General features: G+C 36.8%; 1 protein-coding gene across 1 annotated transcript; it reads left to right on the forward strand.

The window, feature by feature from the left end:
- Positions 1 to 151: 151 nt before the first annotated feature.
- LOC131457975 (tetratricopeptide repeat protein 39C-like) lies at positions 152 to 22,239 on the forward strand. The gene is made up of 14 exons (XM_058626577.1): positions 152 to 569; positions 3,055 to 3,103; positions 17,865 to 17,993; positions 18,287 to 18,401; positions 18,530 to 18,935; positions 19,460 to 19,628; positions 19,746 to 19,839; positions 19,918 to 20,025; positions 20,111 to 20,220; positions 20,298 to 20,421; positions 20,513 to 20,610; positions 20,696 to 20,800; positions 20,904 to 20,942; positions 21,599 to 22,239. The coding sequence occupies exons 1-14, from the start codon at positions 424 to 426 to the stop codon at positions 21,686 to 21,688; spliced, it is 1,782 nt and encodes a 593-aa protein (XP_058482560.1). The 5' UTR covers positions 152 to 423; the 3' UTR covers positions 21,689 to 22,239.
- Positions 22,240 to 23,046: the final 807 nt, after the last annotated feature.

Raw genomic sequence — 23,046 nt, forward strand, 5'->3', positions numbered from 1 at the left:
TGGGATTTGAGGATGGCGGGCTTTACAAATCAAAGTGAATTGATTTGACTTGGGATTTTCTTTTCGACAACTACAACAAAACACTGTATTAGAAATGCTATAATTCCGGAGGCTCCTTGAACGCATCACACTTCCGGTGTGCACACAAAAACACACCGGGCAGATTCAGGCAGCAGAGCACCGACACACGCACTGACAGTCAATAACACTTTCCGCTGCCTGTTCACTCTCCTCATGTCAACAATATGGATTTGACCGCGTCTGCTAGAAACGGCGCCACTGGCTGAAACCCCTCTGTCTGTGATTTAAGTGAACTCAGTCAGCAGACAAACCGCGCCTCCCCTCCTTGCTTGCTTCCTTCCTTCCTTCCTTATTTCCCCCAGGCCGTGTTCAGTGGCTCTCTCCCCTGATCGCGGCTTTCTAATGGCAGAACCGGCGGAACCAGCACCGGCGAGCGTGGAGCCGGAGAAGGCAGAACTCATCAACGACGCAGAACTGGCTCTGACAGGAATTAACATGCTGCTCAACAATGGCTTCAAGGAGAGCGACGACCTCTTCAAAAAATACAGGTCTGTACTTGTTTGTGTCTCCTTCAAAGACGTCGATCTCTCTGTTTCTATTTGTTCTGCTTTTGTAATATCAGGGAGGATATCGCTGTACTATTTTCCACAAGATAAAAGTATATGTAATATTAATATATTCACATTATATGTAACGTTAATGAGCCAGGTGTCCACATTCCCTCCCTCCCTCCCTCCTCCTCAGTCAGCTCTGTCTCTCTCTGCACTTGCAGCATCCGTGTCACGCTTGTTTGATGTAGCATCTTATGATATATTGTGTGAGGTTAATCTGGTTAAAAAACACCCTGAGCAAATACACACACCCACAGTGTGCCTACCACCACTGTGTCTGGAGACGAGCTGTTGCTGCACTTTCTCGTGATCGTCTCTATTTTAATGTTAAGCAGAATAAATGAGGACATTTACTAACTGATGATCACTGCTGTTTTGCCTACTTACATAGTTTATCTCAATAGGTTTGAGTGTGGTCCATTTAAATGTAGTTTAATGGCTTAATACACTCACCAGTCACTTAATTAGGTACAGGATGCTCAATAAATTAGTAGGGGTGACAGTTGGTGGGGTCCCCTGCTGCTGAAGCCCAGCAGGTCAGTGAGATGATGAGAGTTTGGACATGGTAGTCTGCAAACCTTGGCTGTCATGAGCAGTCATTTTGAGTTACTGCTGCATATTTCTGTTGGCGTTCTTTTAGGGCTGCTATTAAAATCACACAATGACCAAGTAGGGCAGCAACTAGTGATTATTTTCACAATCGATTAATCTGACGATGGTTTCCTCAATTAATCAAGTCATCGTCAGAAAATGTTTATCAGTGTTTTTCATATCTGGAAATGATGATGCTCTCAAAAATGATTCCGTTTGAATGATTTGTTACACAGAGCAAAGTAACCAGGAAATATTCACATTTAAGAAGTGTAAAAAGAAACCCTCAAACCAATTATCAAAATACTTGACGGTTATGAATCCTATTGTAACTTTCTATCATTTCAAACCAGTTTTCTCCTCTGATCTCTTGTATCAAAAAAGGGATTTTCACTCACTGGATATGAGCAGACCATTCTCTGTAAACAGATGATTGTGCATGAAAATCCCAGTAGATCAGCACTTTCTGAAATACTAATACAGAGTTACAGCCTATCTGACACCAACAACTCTGCCACGCTCAAAGTCACCTCAACCTCATTTCTGATACTCGTCCAGACCTCATCCACATTCCTACATTCACCAAGCTGCCGTCATGTGATTGGCTGATTAGATGTTTGCATTCACAAGCAGTTGAACCTGTACCGCTGTACCTAATAAAGTTGCCAGTGAGGACGCAATAAATCTGTAAATTGTCCTTTTCATTAATTTCTGTTTATTTACGTCCACAAGAAATCTGAACAATTATCAGTATGGTATCAAAACAGAGTATAAATAAAAAAAATGTATTATTTCCAACACAAAAGTAAAAAGTGTGTTAGTTGGTTCACAGTAACCACATGGATTTGTAGTTGTTTCTCCTGCACAGTCATCTCATCCTGTGGGATCAGTCTCACTCATCAGTGTGAGTGGGTGTGAGACAATTTGCTGACTGGGAAAGGTGAAATATGCATGTATGTTTTCATATAATTAACTCAAAAAGGCTGCTGAGCTATAATATCAATATCAATTTAATCTGCAGCCCCCAGTCTTACATCAGCCAGCCAAAAACAAACTGTTTTATTTGTCATTTTTTTATTCCAGAAATGTTTATTTCATAGATACACATTAGTTTGTCCTAACTCTAACTCATTATACTCTACGTGTTAGCTGCGCTGCATTAAACTAAACTGAATCATAAACGTTTTAGGCATAAGATTTAACAATAAGGTGTTATTTGGTTCACAGTCATCAGATCCACATCAGATACAGTGTTCTCCCTCTCCGTCAATCTGAGGGGGTGTGACATAATTATCATCATATAAAAGCTGAAACAAACATGTACGTTATCATGCGTTTGATGATAGCGGCTGCTCGCTCTGAGACAAACTCTCTGACCTAAGTGCACTCGCAGACTGCAGGATTCCTCACTTATGCCATGTTGTTTTTTTAATGACTGATTGTCTCCTGGAAGCTTTTGCTTTCACCTTTAGGGTTGATTTCACAGTAGGACAGCACCAGTGTGTCCTCACCCCTGGGGTAAACTTAAATGTCACTTCCCTCATTAACTGCATTCAGCACTTAATTGCGTCATCAAAAGAAAAAAAAGGAAGTGAAAGATGCAACAACTGAGTGCTGTCCATATGTCCTCCTGACACTGCTAAGTTTTATGGGTGATGGAGATTAGAGTTCACAGAAGTGTTAAATCTGTACCAGTTACTCTTGTTTAACAATGATTTTATGCCAGTCAATTAAGATAAAGTCCTCCTCCCATGAATTCCTAATCAGCTCTGTACCTGTTCACATAGCATGTCTCTCACAACATGTCGATTGTCTTTGTCATTTGTTCCAGGAACTACAGTCCCTTGATGAGTTTCGGAGCCAGTTTCGTGAGTTTCCTGGTGAGTCGAGAAGTGGCAACCTCGAAATGTGACTGTACACTCGGTGTACTGCCACTTTTTAAAGTTCCACTGTGTAAGAATTTGTGAGAATTTGTGACATCTAGTGGTGAAACTGAAGAGTGCAACAAACGGAGGACTCCTCCACTTGCCCTTCCCTTTCCTAAGGACATCAGGGAGCTACGGTGGAATTTTGCATACCAGAAAGGATGTCATAACTCTTTCACACTCTCTGCTGTTTTTTTTGTCTTCTTTGTTGGTTTATGTGGGTGATGCTATTTACTTTTGTTCACATTGTAAACTTCACTTCAGTGCAAAGCACGTCTGTTTGGGCTGCTGTAGAAGGATGAAGGTACAAGATGGTGGCCTCCTCAAAGCAAGTCCCTTGCCTCAAATACATATTAAAATGCTGCAATTGCATTTTGATTTTTAAAGGTTAACCAAACCCCTCTCTTCTGAGGCTAAGTCTGCCCAAAAACAGGCGATCTTGAAAAATGCAGAGAAGTGGGATGAGGGGAGGAGGAGAAGGAGAAGCGAGAGCAATGCATCAGACATGGTCTGGTAGTGAATCTGACACTGAGTTGCAGCTGTATGGAAAATCTCCACCACTAACAAGGTGCTGTGTGAGATGAACCTCTCAATCGATGCAGCGACAGCTCCGGCTTTTATAAAGAGGGGGGAGTCTGGGACAATGAGCCTCGCTCGCTACTGGACAAAAAAAGAGATGAAAGAGTGTACTAAGAAAGCCAATGGCATTTTTTTTTTAGTTACTGTGAAGATTTGCACCTGGATCATCAAATAATATTCCTAGACACCCATATACAGTGGTTTACACCTGAAAAAGTGTTTTAGGTATTTATTAACACAAACAAACAACCATGTCTTCAGACCAGGTACAGTAGCCCATGTTACTGCATTTCATAGACAATTCCATGGCAAAATTTTGATCGTACCTGCTTCTTGCTGCCGATTTTTGGTGGATTGAACCTTTAAAACTTTTAGACCGGGGATGTCCAAACTTTTTTTGGGCCTGATTTTGATAATGTGAAGATGTTCGGTGACCAATGGTCACTTCACACCTTTTTTTTTTTTTTAACAGTAACTTTTACATCCAAATGCACTGTTTAATTAAAATTTGTTGTCAATAATTGACATTTTGGTGACTTTTTGGACGACATACTATACTATGACTTTTTTTTCACATTTTGGAAAACAAACTATACTATGACTTTTTTTTTATCACAGTTTCGACGACATACCTTTTTTTGGTGATTTTGGACGACATTTTACTATGACTTTTTTGTCACATTTTGGACGACATACTATACTATGACTTTTTTTGTCACATTTTGGACGACATATTATACTATGACTTTTTTGTCACATTTTGGACGACATACTAAACTATGACCTTTTTGTCACATTTTGGACGACATACTAAACTATGACTTTTTTGTCACATTTTGGACGACGTACTATACTATGACTTTTTTGTCACATTTTGGACGACATACTATACTATGACTTTTTTGTCACATTTTGGACGACATACTAAACTATGACTTTTTTGTCACATTTTGGACGACATACTAAACTATGACTTTTTTGTCACATTTTGGACGACATACTATACTATGACTTTTTTTGTCACATTTTGGACGACATATTATACTATGACTTTTTTGTCACATTTTGGACGACATACTAAACTATGACTTTTTTGTCACATTTTGGACGACGTACTACACTATGACTTTTTTGTCACATTTTGGACGCCATACTATACTATGACTTTTTTGGATGTTTTTGGTCGACATACTATACTATGACGTTTTTGTCACATTTTGGATGACATACTATACTATGACATTTTTGGGTGATTTTGGACGACATACTATACTATACTATGACTTTTTTGACCGGTTTTGGACGACATACTATACTATGACTTTTTTGTCACATTTTGGATGACATACTATACTATGACTTTTTTGACCGATTTTGGACGCATACTATACTATGACTTTTTGTCACATTTTGAACACCATACTATACTATGACTTTTTTGTCTCATTTTGGACGACATACTATACTATGACGTTTTTGTCACATTTTGGACGACATACTATACTATGACTTTTTTGACCGGTTTTGGACGACATATTATACGATGACTTTTTTGACCGATTTTGGACGACATACTATACTATGACTTTTTGGAGTTAGTTTGGACGACATACTATACTATGACTTTTTTGACTCATTTTGGACGACATACTATACTATGACATTTTTGACCGATTTTGGACGACATACTATACTATGACTTTTTTGACCGATTTTGGACGCATACTATACTATGACTTTTTGTCACATTTTGAACACCATACTATACTATGACTTTTTTGTCTCATTTTGGACGACATACTATACTATGACGTTTTTGTCACATTTTGGACGACATACTATACTATGACTTTTTTGACCGGTTTTGGACGACATACTATACGATGACTTTTTTGACCGGTTTTGGACGACATACTATACTATGACTTTTTTGACCGATTTTGGACGACATACTATACTATGACTTTTTCGAGTGAGTTTGGACGACATACTATACTATGACTTTTTTGACCGATTTTGGACGACATACTATACGATGACTTTTTTGACCGATTTTGGACGACATACTATACTATGACTTTTTTGACCGATTTTGGACGACATACTATACGATGACTTTTTTGACCGATTTTGGACGACATACTATACTATGACTTTTTTGACCGATTTTGGACGACATACTATACTATGACTTTTTGGAGTGAGTTTGGACGACATACTATACTATGACTTTTTTGACCGGTTTTGGACGACATACTATACTATGACTTTTTTGACTCATTTTGGACGACATACTATACTATGACGTTTTTGTCACATTTTGGACGACATACTATACTATGACTTTTTTGACCGATTTTGGACGACATACTATACTATGACTTTTTTGACCGATTTTGGACGACATACTATACTATGACTTTTTTGACCGATTTTGGACGCATACTATACTATGACTTTTTGTCACATTTTGAACACCATACTATACTATGACTTTTTTGTCTCATTTTGGACGACATACTATACTATGACGTTTTTGTCACATTTTGGACGACATACTATACTATGACTTTTTTGACCGGTTTTGGACGACATATTATACGATGACTTTTTTGACCGATTTTGGACGACATACTATACTATGACTTTTTTGACTCATTTTGGACGACATACTATACTATGACTTTTTGGAGTTAGTTTGGACGACATACTATACTATGACTTTTTTGACTCATTTTGGACGACATACTATACTATGACTTTTTTGACCGATTTTGGACGACATACTATACTATGACTTTTTTGACCGATTTTGGACGCATACTATACTATGACTTTTTGTCACATTTTGAACACCATACTATACTATGACTTTTTTGTCTCATTTTGGACGACATACTATACTATGACGTTTTTGTCTAATTTTGGACGACATACTATACTATGACTTTTTTGACCGGTTTTGGACGACATACTATACTATGACTTTTTTGACTCATTTTGGACGACATACTATACTATGACGTTTTTGTCACATTTTGGACGACATACTATACTATGACGTTTTTGGGTGATTTTGGACGACATACTATACTATGACTTTTTTGTCACATTTTGGACGCCATACTATACTATGACTTTTTGGAGTTAGTTTGGACGACATACTATACTATGACTTTTTTGACTCATTTTGGACGACATACTATACTATGACTTTTTGGAGTTAGTTTGGACGACATACTATACTATGACTTTTTTGACTCATTTTGGACGACATACTATACTATGACTTTTTTGACCGATTTTGGACGACATACTATACTATGACTTTTTTGACCGATTTTGGACGCATACTATACTATGACTTTTTGTCACATTTTGAACACCATACTATACTATGACTTTTTTGTCTCATTTTGGACGACATACTATACTATGACGTTTTTGTCTAATTTTGGACGACATACTATACTATGACTTTTTTGACCGGTTTTGGACGACATACTATACTATGACTTTTTTGACTCATTTTGGACGACATACTATACTATGACGTTTTTGGGTGATTTTGGACGACATACTATACTATGACTTTTTTGTCACATTTTGGACGCCATACTATACTATGACTTTTTTGGATGTTTTTGGTCGACATACTATACTATGACGTTTTTGTCACATTTTGGATGACATACTATACTATGACGTTTTTGTAACATTTTAAACACCATACTATACAATGACATTTTTGAGTAATTTTGGACGACATACTATACTATGACTTTTTTGACCGGTTTTGGACGACATACTATACTATGACTTTTTTGTCACATTTTGGAAGACATACTATACTATGACTTTTTTTACTCATTTTGGACGAAATACTATACTATGACTTTTTTGTCTCATTTTGGACGACATACTATACTATGACTTTTTTGACTGGTTTTGGACGACATACTATACTATGACATTTTTTACTCATTTTGCACGAAATACTATACTATGACTTTTTTGTCTCATTTTGGACGACATACTATATGAATTTTTTGACCGATTTTGGACGACATGCTATACTATGACTTTTTGGAGTGAGTTTGGACGACATACTATACTATGACTTTTTTGTCTCATTTTGGACGACATACTATACTATGACTTTTTTGACCGATTTTGGACAACATACTATACTATGACTTTTTTGACTCATTTTGGACGACATACTATACTATGACGTTTTTGTCACATTTTGGACGACATACTATACTATGACTTTTTTTGTCACATTTTGGACGACATACTATACTATGACTTTTTTGTCACATTTTGGAAGACATACTATACAATGACTTTTTTGTCACATTTTGGACGACATACTAAACTATGACTTTTTTGTCACATTTTGGACGACGTACTATACTATGACTTTTTTGTCACATTTTGGACGCCATACTATACTATGACTTTTTTGGATGTTTTTGGTCGACATACTATACTATGACGTTTTTGTCACATTTTGGATGACATACTATACTATGACGTTTTTGTAACATTTTAAACACCATACTATACTATGACTTTTTTGTCACATTTTGGACGACATACTATACTATGACATTTTTGGGTGATTTTGGACGACATACTATACTATGACTTTTTTGTCACATTTTGGACGCCATACTATACTATGACTTTTTTGGATGTTTTTGGTCGACATATTATACTATGACGTTTTTGTCACATTTTGGATGACATACTATACTATGACGTTTTTGTAATATTTTAAACACCATACTATACAATGACATTTTTGAGTAATTTTGGACGACATACTATACTATGACTTTTTTGACCGGTTTTGGACGACATACTATACTATGACTTTTTTGTCACATTTTGGAAGACATACTATACTATGACTTTTTTTACTCATTTTGGACGAAATACTATACTATGACTTTTTTGTCTCATTTTGGACGACATACTATACTATGACTTTTTTGACCGGTTTTGGACGACATACTATATGAATTTTTTGACCGATTTTGGACGACATGCTATACTATGACTTTTTGGAGTGAGTTTGGACGACATACTATACTATGACTTTTTTGTCTCATTTTGGACGACATACTATACTATGACTTTTTTGACCGATTTTGCACAACATACTATACTATGGCTTTTTTGACGGATTTTGGACGACATACTATACTATGACTTTTTGGAGTGAGTTTGGACGACATACTATACTATGACTTTTTTGACTCATTTTGGACGACATACTATACTATGACGTTTTTGTCACATTTTGGACGACATACTATACTATGACTTTTTTGACCGATTTTGGACGACATACTATACTATGGCTTTTTTGACCGATTTTGGACGACATACTATACTATGACTTTTTTGACCGGTTTTGGACGACATACTATACGATGACTTTTTTGACCGATTTTGGACGACATACTATACTATGACTTTTTTGACCGGTTTTGGACGACATACTATACTATGACGTTTTTGTCACATTTTGGACGACATACTATACTATGACTTTTTTGACCGATTTTGGACGACATACTATACTATGACTTTTTTGACCGATTTTGGACGCATACTATACTATGACTTTTTGTCACATTTTGAACACCATACTATACTATGACGTTTTTGTCACATTTTGGACGACATACTATACTATGACTTTTTTGACCGGTTTTGGACGACATATTATACGATGACTTTTTTGACCGATTTTGGACGACATACTATACTATGACTTTTTTGACTCATTTTGGACGACATACTATACTATGACTTTTTGGAGTGAGTTTGGACGACATACTATACTATGACTTTTTTGACTCATTTTGGACGACATACTATACTATGACTTTTTTGACCGATTTTGGACGACATACTATACTATGACTTTTTGGAGTGAGTTTGGACGACATACTATACTATGACTTTTTTGTCTAATTTTGGACGACATACTATACTATGACTTTTTTGACCAGTTTTGGACGACATACTATACTATGACTTTTTTGACTCATTTTGGACGACATACTATACTGTGACGTTTTTGTCACATTTTGGACGACATACTATACTATGACGTTTTTGTCACATTTTACATGACATACTATACTATGACATTTTTGGGTGATTTTGGACGACATACTATACTATACTATGACTTTTTTGACCGGTTTTGGACGACATACTATACTATGACTTTTTTGTCACATTTTGGATGACATACTATACTATGACTTTTTTGACCGATTTTGGACGCATACTATACTATGACTTTTTGTCACATTTTGAACACCATACTATACTATGACTTTTTTGTCTCATTTTGGACGACATACTATACTATGACGTTTTTGTCACATTTTGGACGACATACTATACTATGACTTTTTTGACCGGTTTTGGACGACATATTATACGATGACTTTTTTGACCGATTTTGGACGACATACTATACTATGACTTTTTGGAGTTAGTTTGGACGACATACTATACTATGACTTTTTTGACTCATTTTGGACGACATACTATACTATGACATTTTTGACCGATTTTGGACGACATACTATACTATGACTTTTTTGACCGATTTTGGACGCATACTATACTATGACTTTTTGTCACATTTTGAACACCATACTATACTATGACTTTTTTGTCTCATTTTGGACGACATACTATACTATGACGTTTTTGTCACATTTTGGACGACATACTATACTATGACTTTTTTGACCGGTTTTGGACGACATACTATACGATGACTTTTTTGACCGGTTTTGGACGACATACTATACTATGACTTTTTTGACCGATTTTGGACGACATACTATACTATGACTTTTTCGAGTGAGTTTGGACGACATACTATACTATGACTTTTTTGACCGATTTTGGACGACATACTATACGATGACTTTTTTGACCGATTTTGGACGACATACTATACTATGACTTTTTTGACCGATTTTGGACGACATACTATACTATGACTTTTTGGAGTGAGTTTGGACGACATACTATACTATGACTTTTTTGACCGGTTTTGGACGACATACTATACTATGACTTTTTTGACTCATTTTGGACGACATACTATACTATGACGTTTTTGTCACATTTTGGACGACATACTATACTATGACTTTTTTGACCGATTTTGGACGACATACTATACTATGACTTTTTTGACCGATTTTGGACGACATACTATACTATGACTTTTTTGACCGATTTTGGACGCATACTATACTATGACTTTTTGTCACATTTTGAACACCATACTATACTATGACTTTTTTGTCTCATTTTGGACGACATACTATACTATGACGTTTTTGTCACATTTTGGACGACATACTATACTATGACTTTTTTGACCGGTTTTGGACGACATATTATACGATGACTTTTTTGACCGATTTTGGACGACATACTATACTATGACTTTTTTGACTCATTTTGGACGACATACTATACTATGACTTTTTGGAGTTAGTTTGGACGACATACTATACTATGACTTTTTTGACTCATTTTGGACGACATACTATACTATGACTTTTTTGACCGATTTTGGACGACATACTATACTATGACTTTTGTGACCGATTTTGGACGCATACTATACTATGACTTTTTGTCACATTTTGAACACCATACTATACTATGACTTTTTTGTCTCATTTTGGACGACATACTATACTATGACGTTTTTGTCACATTTTGGACGACATACTATACTATGACTTTTTTGTCTAATTTTGGACGACATACTATACTATGACTTTTTGGAGTGAGTTTGGACGACATACTATACTATGACTTTTTTGTCTAATTTTGGACGACATACTATACTATGACTTTTTTGACCGGTTTTGGACGACATACTATACTATGACTTTTTTGACTCATTTTGGACGACATACTATACTATGACGTTTTTGTCACATTTTGGACGACATACTATACTATGACGTTTTTGGGTGATTTTGGACGACATACTATACTATGACTTTTTTGTCACATTTTGGACGCCATACTATACTATGACTTTTTTGGATGTTTTTGGTCGACATACTATACTATGACGTTTTTGTCACATTTTGGATGACATACTATACTATGACGTTTTTGTAACATTTTAAACACCATACTATACAATGACATTTTTGAGTAATTTTGGACGACATACTATACTATGACTTTTTTGACCGGTTTTGGACGACATACTATACTATGACTTTTTTGTCACATTTTGGAAGACATACTATACTATGACTTTTTTTACTCATTTTGGACGAAATACTATACTATGACTTTTTTGTCTCATTTTGGACGACATACTATACTATGACTTTTTTGACTGGTTTTGGACGACATACTATACTATGACATTTTTTACTCATTTTGCACGAAATACTATACTATGACTTTTTTGTCTCATTTTGGACGACATACTATATGAATTTTTTGACCGATTTTGGACGACATGCTATACTATGACTTTTTGGAGTGAGTTTGGACGACATACTATACTATGACTTTTTTGTCTCATTTTGGACGACATACTATACTATGACTTTTTTGACCGATTTTGGACAACATACTATACTATGACTTTTTTGACTCATTTTGGACGACATACTATACTATGACGTTTTTGTCACATTTTGGACGACATACTATACTATGACTTTTTTTGTCACATTTTGGACGACATACTATACTATGACTTTTTTGTCACATTTTGGAAGACATACTATACAATGACTTTTTTGTCACATTTTGGACGACATACTAAACTATGACTTTTTTGTCACATTTTGGACGACGTACTATACTATGACTTTTTTGTCACATTTTGGACGCCATACTATACTATGACTTTTTTGGATGTTTTTGGTCGACATACTATACTATGACGTTTTTGTCACATTTTGGATGACATACTATACTATGACGTTTTTGTAACATTTTAAACACCATACTATACTATGACTTTTTTGTCACATTTTGGACGACATACTATACTATGACATTTTTGGGTGATTTTGGACGACATACTATACTATGACTTTTTTGTCACATTTTGGACGCCATACTATACTATGACTTTTTTGGATGTTTTTGGTCGACATACTATACTATGACGTTTTTGTCACATTTTGGATGACATACTATACTATGACGTTTTTGTAATATTTTAAACACCATACTATACAATGACATTTTTGAGTAATTTTGGACGACATACTATACTATGACTTTTTTGACCGGTTTTGGACGACATACTATACTATGACTTTTTTGTCACATTTTGGAAGACATACTATACTATGACTTTTTTTACTCATTTTGGACGAAATACTATACTATGACTTTTTTGTCTCATTTTGGACGACATACTATACTATGACTTTTTTGACCGGTTTTGGACGACATACTATATGAATTTTTTGACCGATTTTGGACGACATGCTATACTATGACTTTTTGGAGTGAGTTTGGACGACATACTATACTATGACTTTTTTGTCTCATTTTGGACGACATACTATACTATGACTTTTTTGACCGATTTTGCACAACATACTATTCTATGGCTTTTTTGACGGATTTTGGACGACATACTATACTATGACTTTTTGGAGTGAGTTTGGACGACATACTATACTATGACTTTTTTGACTCATTTTGGACGACATACTATACTATGACGTTTTTGTCACATTTTGGACGACATACTATACTATGACTTTTTTGACCGATTTTGGACGACATACTATACTATGGCTTTTTTGACCGATTTTGGACGACATACTATACTATGACTTTTTTGACCGGTTTTGGACGACATACTATACGATGACTTTTTTGACCGATTTTGGACGACATACTATACTATGACTTTTTTGACCGGTTTTGGACGACATACTATACTATGACTTTTTTGACTCATTTTGGACGACATACTATACTATGACGTTTTTGTCACATTTTGGACGACATACTATACTATGACTTTTTTGACCGATTTTGGACGACATACTATACTATGACTTTTTTGACCGATTTTGGACGCATACTATACTATGACTTTTTGTCACATTTTGAACACCATACTATACTATGACATTTTTGTCACATTTTGGACGACATACTATACTATGACTTTTTTGACCGGTTTTGGACGACATATTATACGATGACTTTTTTGACCGATTTTGGACGACATACTATACTATGACTTTTTTGACTCATTTTGGACGACATACTATACTATGACTTTTTGGAGTGAGTTTGGACGACATACTATACTATGACTTTTTTGACTCATTTTGGACGACATACTATACTATGACTTTTTTGACCGATTTTGGACGACATACTATACTATGACTTTTTGGAGTGAGTTTGGACGACATACTATACTATGACTTTTTTGTCTAATTTTGGACGACATACTATACTATGACTTTTTTGACCAGTTTTGGACGACATACTATACTATGACTTTTTTGACTCATTTTGGACGACATACTATACTGTGACGTTTTTGTCACATTTTGGACGACATACTATACTATGACTTTTTTGACAGATTTTGGACGACATACTATACTATGACTTTTTTGACAGATTTTGGACGCATACTATACTATGACTTTTTGTCACATTTTGAACACCATACTATACTATGACTTTTTTGTCTCATTTTGGACGACATACTATACTATGACGTTTTTGTCACATTTTGGACGACATACTATACTATGACTTTTTTGACCGGTTTTGGACGACATATTATACGATGACTTTTTTGACCGATTTTGGACGACATACTATACTATGACTTTTTTGACTCATTTTGGACGACATACTATACTATGACTTTTTGGAGTGAGTTTGGACGACATACTATACTATGACTTTTTTGACTCATTTTGGACGACATACTATACTATGACTTTTTTGACTCATTTTGGACGACATACTATACTATGACGTTTTTGTCACATTTTGGACGACATACTATACTATGACTTTTTTGTCTCATTTTGGACGACATACTATACTATGACTTTTTTGACTCATTTTGGACGACATACTATACTATGACTTTTTTGACCGATTTTGGACAACATACTATACTATGACTTTTTTGACCGATTTTGGACGACATACTATACTGAGACTTTTTGACGTCATGTTGGACAACATTCTGCATAGGTACTGCATGGTTGGTGTAGAGGTTAGTGTTTTTGCTTTGCAGCGAAAAGACCCGGGTTCAATCCCTGGTTGGAGCAAGGTCTTTCTGCAATGGTGTGACATAGGTATCACTTTGGACAACATGAATTTTTGGGTGATATTGGACGACATACTATAGTATGACTTTTTTGACTGATTTTGGACGACATACTATACAATGACGTTTTTGTCACATTTTGAACACCATACTATACTATGACTTTTTTGTCATATTTTGGACGACATACTATACAATGACTTTTTTGAGTAATTTTGGACGACATACTATACTATGACTTTTTTGTCACATTTTGGACGACATACTATACTATGACGTTTTTGTCACATTTTGGACAACGTACTATACTAAGACTTTTATGGACGACATATTAAAAGGGCAACATTTTTGTCACATCTTAGTATATTACGACTGGGCTGCTTTGATCCAGTTCACCTCAGATGGGACGTGAGCCCACAATCCCTGGCTTTGGAGGCCAGTGCCTTATCCATTAGGCCACACAGGCTCGTTGTCCTTCATCTCGGAGGACATACTGAATCATTACTTTTTTGAGTGATTTACTGTACTATGACTTTTTTGTCACATTTTGGACGACATACTATACAATGACGTTTTTGTCACATTTTTGACCACATACAATACTATGACGTTTTTGTCACATTTTGAACACCATACTATACTATGACTTTTTTGTCACATTTTGGACGACATACTATACTATGACATTTTTGTCACATTTTGGACGACATACTTTACTATGACTTTTTTGTCACATTTTGGACGACATACTATACTATGACATTTTTGTCACATTTTGGACAACATACGATACTATGACTTTTTTGTCACATTTTGGACGACCTACTATACATACTATACAATGACGTTTTTGTCACATTTTTGACCACATACAATACTATGATGTTTTTGTCACATTTTGAACACCATACTATACTATGACTTTTTTGTCACATTTTGGACGACATACTTTACTATGACTTTTTTGTCACATTTTGGATGACATACTATACTATGACATTTTTGGGTGATTTTGGACCACATACTAAACTATGACTTTTTTGCCGAATTTTGGATGACATACTAAATAATGACATTTTACTGCAGAGCTGAGTGACATGGTGGTGTAGTGGTTAGTAGGTCTTACCCATGTCAGTGCTGTTGCAAGAACGTCCCAGGTCTGAGATAATTCTTTATGGAGTGTTTATGTCTCCCATGCCTAATAAACATTGTTTCATGTTGTACTATACTATAACATTGTGGTGTGTCAATAATGTCCTGTGCTTAAAAACACAATGTGTTTTACTAAGGCATGGGAGCGACAGGGACAACATACAAACAAATCTTCACAAGATCCCAGACATGGAATTGAACCCAGCACTTCCTTAAAACAGCAACAACGTTGACCACTACCCCACCATACCAGTCACAGAATACAGTTGATTTTCACACTTCCAAAAAGTCACCAAAATATCTTAGTTTAGTATGTCGTCCAAAAAGTTACCAAAGTGTCATATGTCGTCTAACTGTGACATTTTACGACATACTAAACTATGACATTTTGGTCTCATTATGGACCACATACTTAACTATGACATTTTTTTTACCAATTTTGGACGACATACTAAATTATGAAATTTTGTCAAATTTTGGATGTCCAAAATTTGCCAAAAATGTCATAGTTTAGTGTGTCGTCCAAAATGTGACAATAAGGTCATAGGTTAGTATCTCGTCCAAAATGTTAATAAAAATTCATAGGTTAGTATCTCGTCCAAAATGTGACAAAAAAGTCATAGGTTAATATGTTGTCCAAAGGTGAAAAAACATGTCATACCGTCCAAAATGTGTAAAACAAGTCATAGGTTAGTATCTGGTCCAAAATTTGACAAAAATGTCATAGTTTAGTATGTCGTTCAAAAAGTCACTAAAATGTCATCTTCACATTATGGTGACTTTTTAGACATACTACTCTTTGACTTTTTGTGTATCCCTCCGCTAGCGAATGCCAGCGAGTGAAAGCCGGACCAACATTCCCTCTTATCCAGTATCTTATTCTATCTCTCTCCTTTAACTCTTTTAACTCTCCTTTCTTGTTTTTTTTGTGCTGCTTCTGCCATCACATCATCTCAATGAATTGTTCCACCTGTGTTTCGAGTTCTTTTTGTGGCACAGACCCAAAACCATAATTTACATGGTGCCAATGCAGGCAATGCATACCTGCTCAGGTTTTGACAAGAGTGACAACACAAATATAGTATTTTGTTAATATTGTCAATTTCTGCCAATAAATTCTTGTACATATTACACACTGGTCCTTTAAAGGAAGTTCCTTTTCATAATAAGGTCCAAGGAATCTCGCTTGTGTTTCTTCCAGGCATAAGCCAAATAACTCGAAGTGAATGAAATGTTCTGTGTGGCATCAAAATGTCACACACATTTTGCAGACAGTTTGATCCAAATCAGGTTATAACAGTAATAATAATAAACAAAACATGTCAATAAAAAAGGGAATCTTAAGCACTAAAGTGAGGTTAAATTTGAGTTGAGTGAAGTTTTTGGTTGAGCGCCAGTGGTTGCATGTTGCCCTCATCAAGGCCGTGACAAGCTAATCTTAAGTATGTTATTTATATCTGCAACAACATTTTGAATTTCCTCTGTAAATTGTTTGAGTGGAATCAGTGTGTGTGTGTGTGTGTGTGTGTGTGTGTGTGTGTGTGTGTATGTATCACCACCAGCTTTGGCTCCAGTTAAAAGTAATGTTAAGCATCGTTGTTGTTTATCCTGACCTCCTCTTTACAGAACGCCATGATGACGTTTGAAGAGGAGAAAATGCAGCTGGCGCTGGAGGGCCTCAAAGCTACCGAGAAGATGTGTGAGAGCGAAAACACTGGCGTCATTGAAACCATCAAAAACAAGATCAAGAGGAATGTGAGTGAGCTCTATTCAATTACAACTGCAATTCATTTAGAATCACATAAGGGGCATCAGGGAGTATTCAGACCTTTCATTTCGAGTCAACAAAATTTAAATTTTGGTCAATAATCCACTCATTGTGAAGTGAAACATGTATAGATATACAAACCTAATATGGTTCTGTGATTAATCTGTGGTAAGGCAACGGACATATAAATATTTTTCGATGATTCGCCTGAAAAGGGGGGAATTATAAAATGACGATAGTGTTTGCTGGACATGAAAGTGTGAGCTATTTCTGTGGGCAGATGGATTCTCAGAGACCTGGTGTGACTGTAGTGGATCGGCTCCAGAGGCAAATCATCATTGCAGACTGCCAGGTTTACCTTGCAGTGCTGTCTTTCATCAAACAAGAGCTGTCAGGTACAATAACCTGCAGTACAAAGACTGCACATTTATTCATGTGAAATAAAGAAAGGGAAAAAAAACGTAGGTAAATGCAAACGATAACATTCAGATCGTCACTGACCACGGCTTCGATCCCCTGACAGCGTACATTAAAGGAGGCTGGATCCTCCGTAAGGCCTGGAAGATGTACAACAAGTGTTACAGCGACATCACACACCTGCAGGAGAGCTGCAGAAGAAGGGACTCAGGAGCAAAAGTGACACCGTCTTCGTCTCTGTCATCGTCCTCTGAACCGCCAGACCGCAGCTGCTCGTCTTCGCCCAGGCCGAGCCCGTCCCACAGGCTTGACGGCGTCAGCTCAGAGGCCCTGGATAGACTCAAAGGTTCCGTCAGCTTTGGTTACGGCCTCTTCCACCTCTGCATTTCCATGGTGCCGCCACATCTGCTGAAGATCGTCAACCTGCTGGGGTTCCCAGGTGATCGCCTTCAAGGCCTCGCAGCGCTCATTTGTGCCAGCGAGAGTAAGGACATGAAGGCGCCCTTAGCTACGTGAGTATGTGAGTGAGTACATTTGTGTATCTGTACTTTGGCTCAAATAGAAATACGATTTTTCACAATTATAATTTGTAAACAGTATGTAATGTAACAAAAGCATTATTTCTGGAGGAATGAGCACTTCACCTTGTCCAGGAATTATTGCAATTGTGGAAAATTCTGATTCTGATTTACTTGATATTAATCTTAAAATCACTTCAAAATTATTATAATAATGTTGGTTTAGTTATTTAAAATAAAATAAACACATTTAAAGGAAGATAAAGGAATACCGAACTATATGAAAAAGAAAATAGAAAAAAAACCACACTAAACATATTGTGTGCTGACTGTAGACGGCTTTAATAAGAGACTGTTGCTCAGTCATTATGAATTTGGTCATTTTTACAAGTTACTTCAGTTCAAAATGTATGTTGTTAGTTAGCAATAATACGCTGTTTTTAAATGTGTTTAGTCACCTGCTAGAAAATGATGTGTTCCCTGCACGTGTCATTCCATTGCCTGTGCTTCCTTTACAGCCTGGCCCTCTTGTGGTACCACACAGTAGTGCAGCCTTTCTTTGCCTTGGATGGCACAGACGTACAGGCAGGCCTCACCGAGGCCAAGTCTATTCTTCAGCGGAGGGAGACTATGTATCCAAACTCCTCCCTCTTCATGTTTTTCAAAGGCAGAGTCCAACGCCTCGAGGTAAATACATTCTAAGAATAGGCCCATTTTTTTGTCTCATGCTCTGCTGCTTGGTCTCCTACCTTGGCAAAACTCAATATTTGTCTGTAACTCACACCACAAAGTTCCCCTTTCTAGTGCCAGATCAGTAGCGCCTTGACGTCCTTCAGCGATGCTTTAGATCTGGCCTCCGACCAGAGGGAGATCCAGCACGTGTGTTTATATGAAATAGGTACTATTTTCTCTCTCAGTTTTTAAACTCGGCATACTAGTCTGCATCCTAATCTCTGACGGTCGAACGCTGCATTAGGTTGGTGCAGCATGATCGAGCTGAACTACAGAGATTCCTACAAGGCGTTTGAGCGACTGAAGATAGAGTCTCGCTGGTCCCAGTGCTTCTACGCCTATTTAACTGCAGGTAATAACAGAACAGCCGACTGGGGATTTACCGTACGTGTATTTGTCTCTCTTACGAGCCCTGATTCGTGTTATGTGTTGTGTAGTTTGCCAAGGAGCCACGGGTGACCTGGAGGGAGCTCTCACTGTCTTCAAGGACGTTCAAAGACTTTTCAAGCGCAAGAACAATCAGATAGAGTTGTTCTCTATGAAGAAGGTAAGTGCGTATGTCTACATACGATTATGTTTCGCAGCCTTTTTCCAAAAATACAACGAATGCACATTTTCTTGCAGGCGGAGAAGCTGCGGAGTCCCTGTCTGACCAAAGAACTCTGCATCCTGTGTGTGATCGAGATCCTTTACCTGTGGAAAGCGTTGGCCAATTGTTCCGCTGCCAAACTGCAGACGATGACGCAAGGTAATCGCCTGGAACATGTTGAGCTTGTCGTCAACGTTTGATGTTTTGTTTCCTCGTTTGGTTTGACTCCCATGTATTTCTCTTGGCGTAGTGCTGCAGAGCATCGATGATGCCTCATGTACCGGCCTGAAATACCTGCTGCTTGGAGCCATAAACAAATGTCTTCAAAATACCAAAGATGCTATTCTGGTACTCTTACGTCTAGTAATGAAACAGTACACGATCAATACAGATATCTTTGATTACATCTGTGATGGCTGATGTCTTTTTGCAGTATTTCCAGCTGGCTGAGCGGGATGAGGTCGGTCGTCTGACCAACTCTTACGTTCAGCCCTACTCCTGCTATGAACTGGGCTGTGTGCTGCTCAACAACCCAGAGGCAAGTTGCATGCGTGAGATAGAAAAGTCTGTGTTGTCTCGAGGCGGTGGAGAAGTCACACAGTTGGTTTAAATAAGTAATTCTGTTTCCCCCCCCCCCCCAGTCTGCAGAAAAGGGTCACATGCTCCTGCTTCAGGCCAAGGTACAGTCGTTGTCTTTGTTTTACACATTTGGAGTGAAATGTTGCCTTACTGTTGTCTTTGGATTTTTCCTGGATTCTGCCATTAAATGTGCGGGATGTGCACAAATCTGTCTCACCACAGATAAAGGCATATTCAATAGAATAATAGAAGTTACTATGGCTGTCTTGATGAAGCAGTGTCTTTGGCATTATGAGAAGGTCCATCAAATGTTTACAAATGAACCCTTTTAGAATTATTATATCATTGTTGAGTTGTATGGTCTATAAAATGTCAATTGTCATAAAGATGATCAGTTGATTGTCATAGAGGAGCAAAAAAAACCCAACATATTCTCATAAAAGCAGGTAAAAATAACAGAGCCTTTTTAATTTAATTTGAATTTACACATTTAAAACACCTTGCACATAGATTCATTGAATGTAAAGGCTTCAGATTACAATGGATAATTCATTTTAACTTTACAATTTGAAATTGTTCGTCAATAATTGTATAATCAGACCATTTAAAGTCAAAGTATTCCAAGGAAAACACCTGGAGTCCTCAGATTATTTGTAATTTTGTTTGTGCCATGAATGTAATTATTTCATGAATTAAATTATTTTGTTTACAATTAATACTTTTTTTTTTTTTTTTTTTACTTACATGGACCACGCAGGAGGAATATGCCGGTTATGACTTTGAGAACCGCCTCCATGTCCGCATTCACTCCGCTGTAGCTTCACTGAAGGCCGCGGCTCAGCCTTGACTTGACCAGGAAGAGACCGTCTTTGAAAAAGCCACAGTTACCACTCTGTTAACAAAGGTTCCACTTGTTTTTTGGTACTTAATTTATTTGTTTTTATTTCAACAGTATGAGCCAAAACATGTTGAAAATGTGTGCACTATATTTATATGTACAGTACGTGTTTTTATGGACAAACGGTTACAAGACCAATCTCGTGCACAGTTTTTTGGGCAAACAATGATTTTCATAGTTAAAATTGGATTTAACCAGATCAAATTTTATACTTTTTGTCAGTCGGGTCAATTCCAGAGACTCAGTATTTACTCTGAGAAGAGTCAGGTCAAATATGTAATGGCACATAAAGTATTAACTGCAATGACTAATGAAGCCTATGTTGTCTTACCTTCTCAGTGTTATTGACTTTTGTGCTGTGAAGACTTTGCTGCTCCATTGGCATGATCACTAAAGTGACACAGGCTGTAAAAATGTGCCAGTGTGGTACCGTTTCCTGTAAACTGTTTCCTTCTTTATATTTGTTTGAGATAATAAAATGAACATTGTTTTATCCAGTATGTCTGAGAAGGTTTGATGTTCATTTGGAGCAACACGCTGAACGTAATGCTAACACCTCCTCTGTAATGAGCAAACAGGAATATATCAATAATTATGTTTACCACGTTCTACCACTCAGACAAGTGAAAACAAATAAACAGGAGGCACTAAAAACACAAGCAACAGGGAATAATGTGAGTGATACAGCATTACTTAAAAATATGTTACAAGGTCGAAAAGGTGTCAGGCTACCTGATGTTTTCTGGCACATCGGTCAATGCACAGCGACGTTAGAGGCCATGTTTGTGGCAAATGAATGTTTGAAAAATTCCATTGGTTGCCATGGCCACGCCCTGTTGGAATCTGGGAGACCTTTTGATTCATTTGCCAAATGGACGCCAAATTCAAAATGGCCGACTTCCTGTTGAGTTGAGGCAGTGGTCCCAGTTGACTTTTTCATTCGTCTTGGGGCTGTGACACGTTTCCCCCCCAAGTTTCATGAAACTTGGCACTACTGAGCCATTTTGCACCACTTTTGTTGTTTTCACCAATGGGATCCCTTTGGAAGAAACTACCGACTACTGACATACTTGTGTAATATAAGTCGGCATTCTTCTATTGTACAATAGTACACAATTTAAATTACTACAATTTATCATCTTATTTGTTTTTTCCATTACGTTGCAAAGCATTAATGTGGAACGGTAAATACGCTGACAAACGAGGCCCATTGTTTGCTTTTAATGTCGTCTTGAAGCAGCACAATGCAGGTCCGGGTTTAAGATAAAACACAGATCATGTCAGAGCTTTCCAGTACTGTTCTGTCG

This window comes from Solea solea, chromosome 1, assembly GCF_958295425.1.
Source record: "Solea solea chromosome 1, fSolSol10.1, whole genome shotgun sequence".
Lineage (NCBI taxonomy): Eukaryota > Metazoa > Chordata > Actinopteri > Pleuronectiformes > Soleidae > Solea > Solea solea.

Bases quoted from the DNA above. Each gene is read 5' to 3' on its own strand.
- LOC131457975 (XM_058626577.1), top strand. From the start codon at position 424: ATGGCAGAACCGGCGGAACCAGCACCGGCGAGCGTGGAGCCGGAGAAG. The intron at 17,994-18,286 runs GTGAGTGAGCTC...TTCTGTGGGCAG, and splicing joins AAAACAAGATCAAGAGGAAT to ATGGATTCTCAGAGACCTGG. The intron at 20,026-20,110 runs GTAATAACAGAA...TGTGTTGTGTAG, and splicing joins CTACGCCTATTTAACTGCAG to TTTGCCAAGGAGCCACGGGT.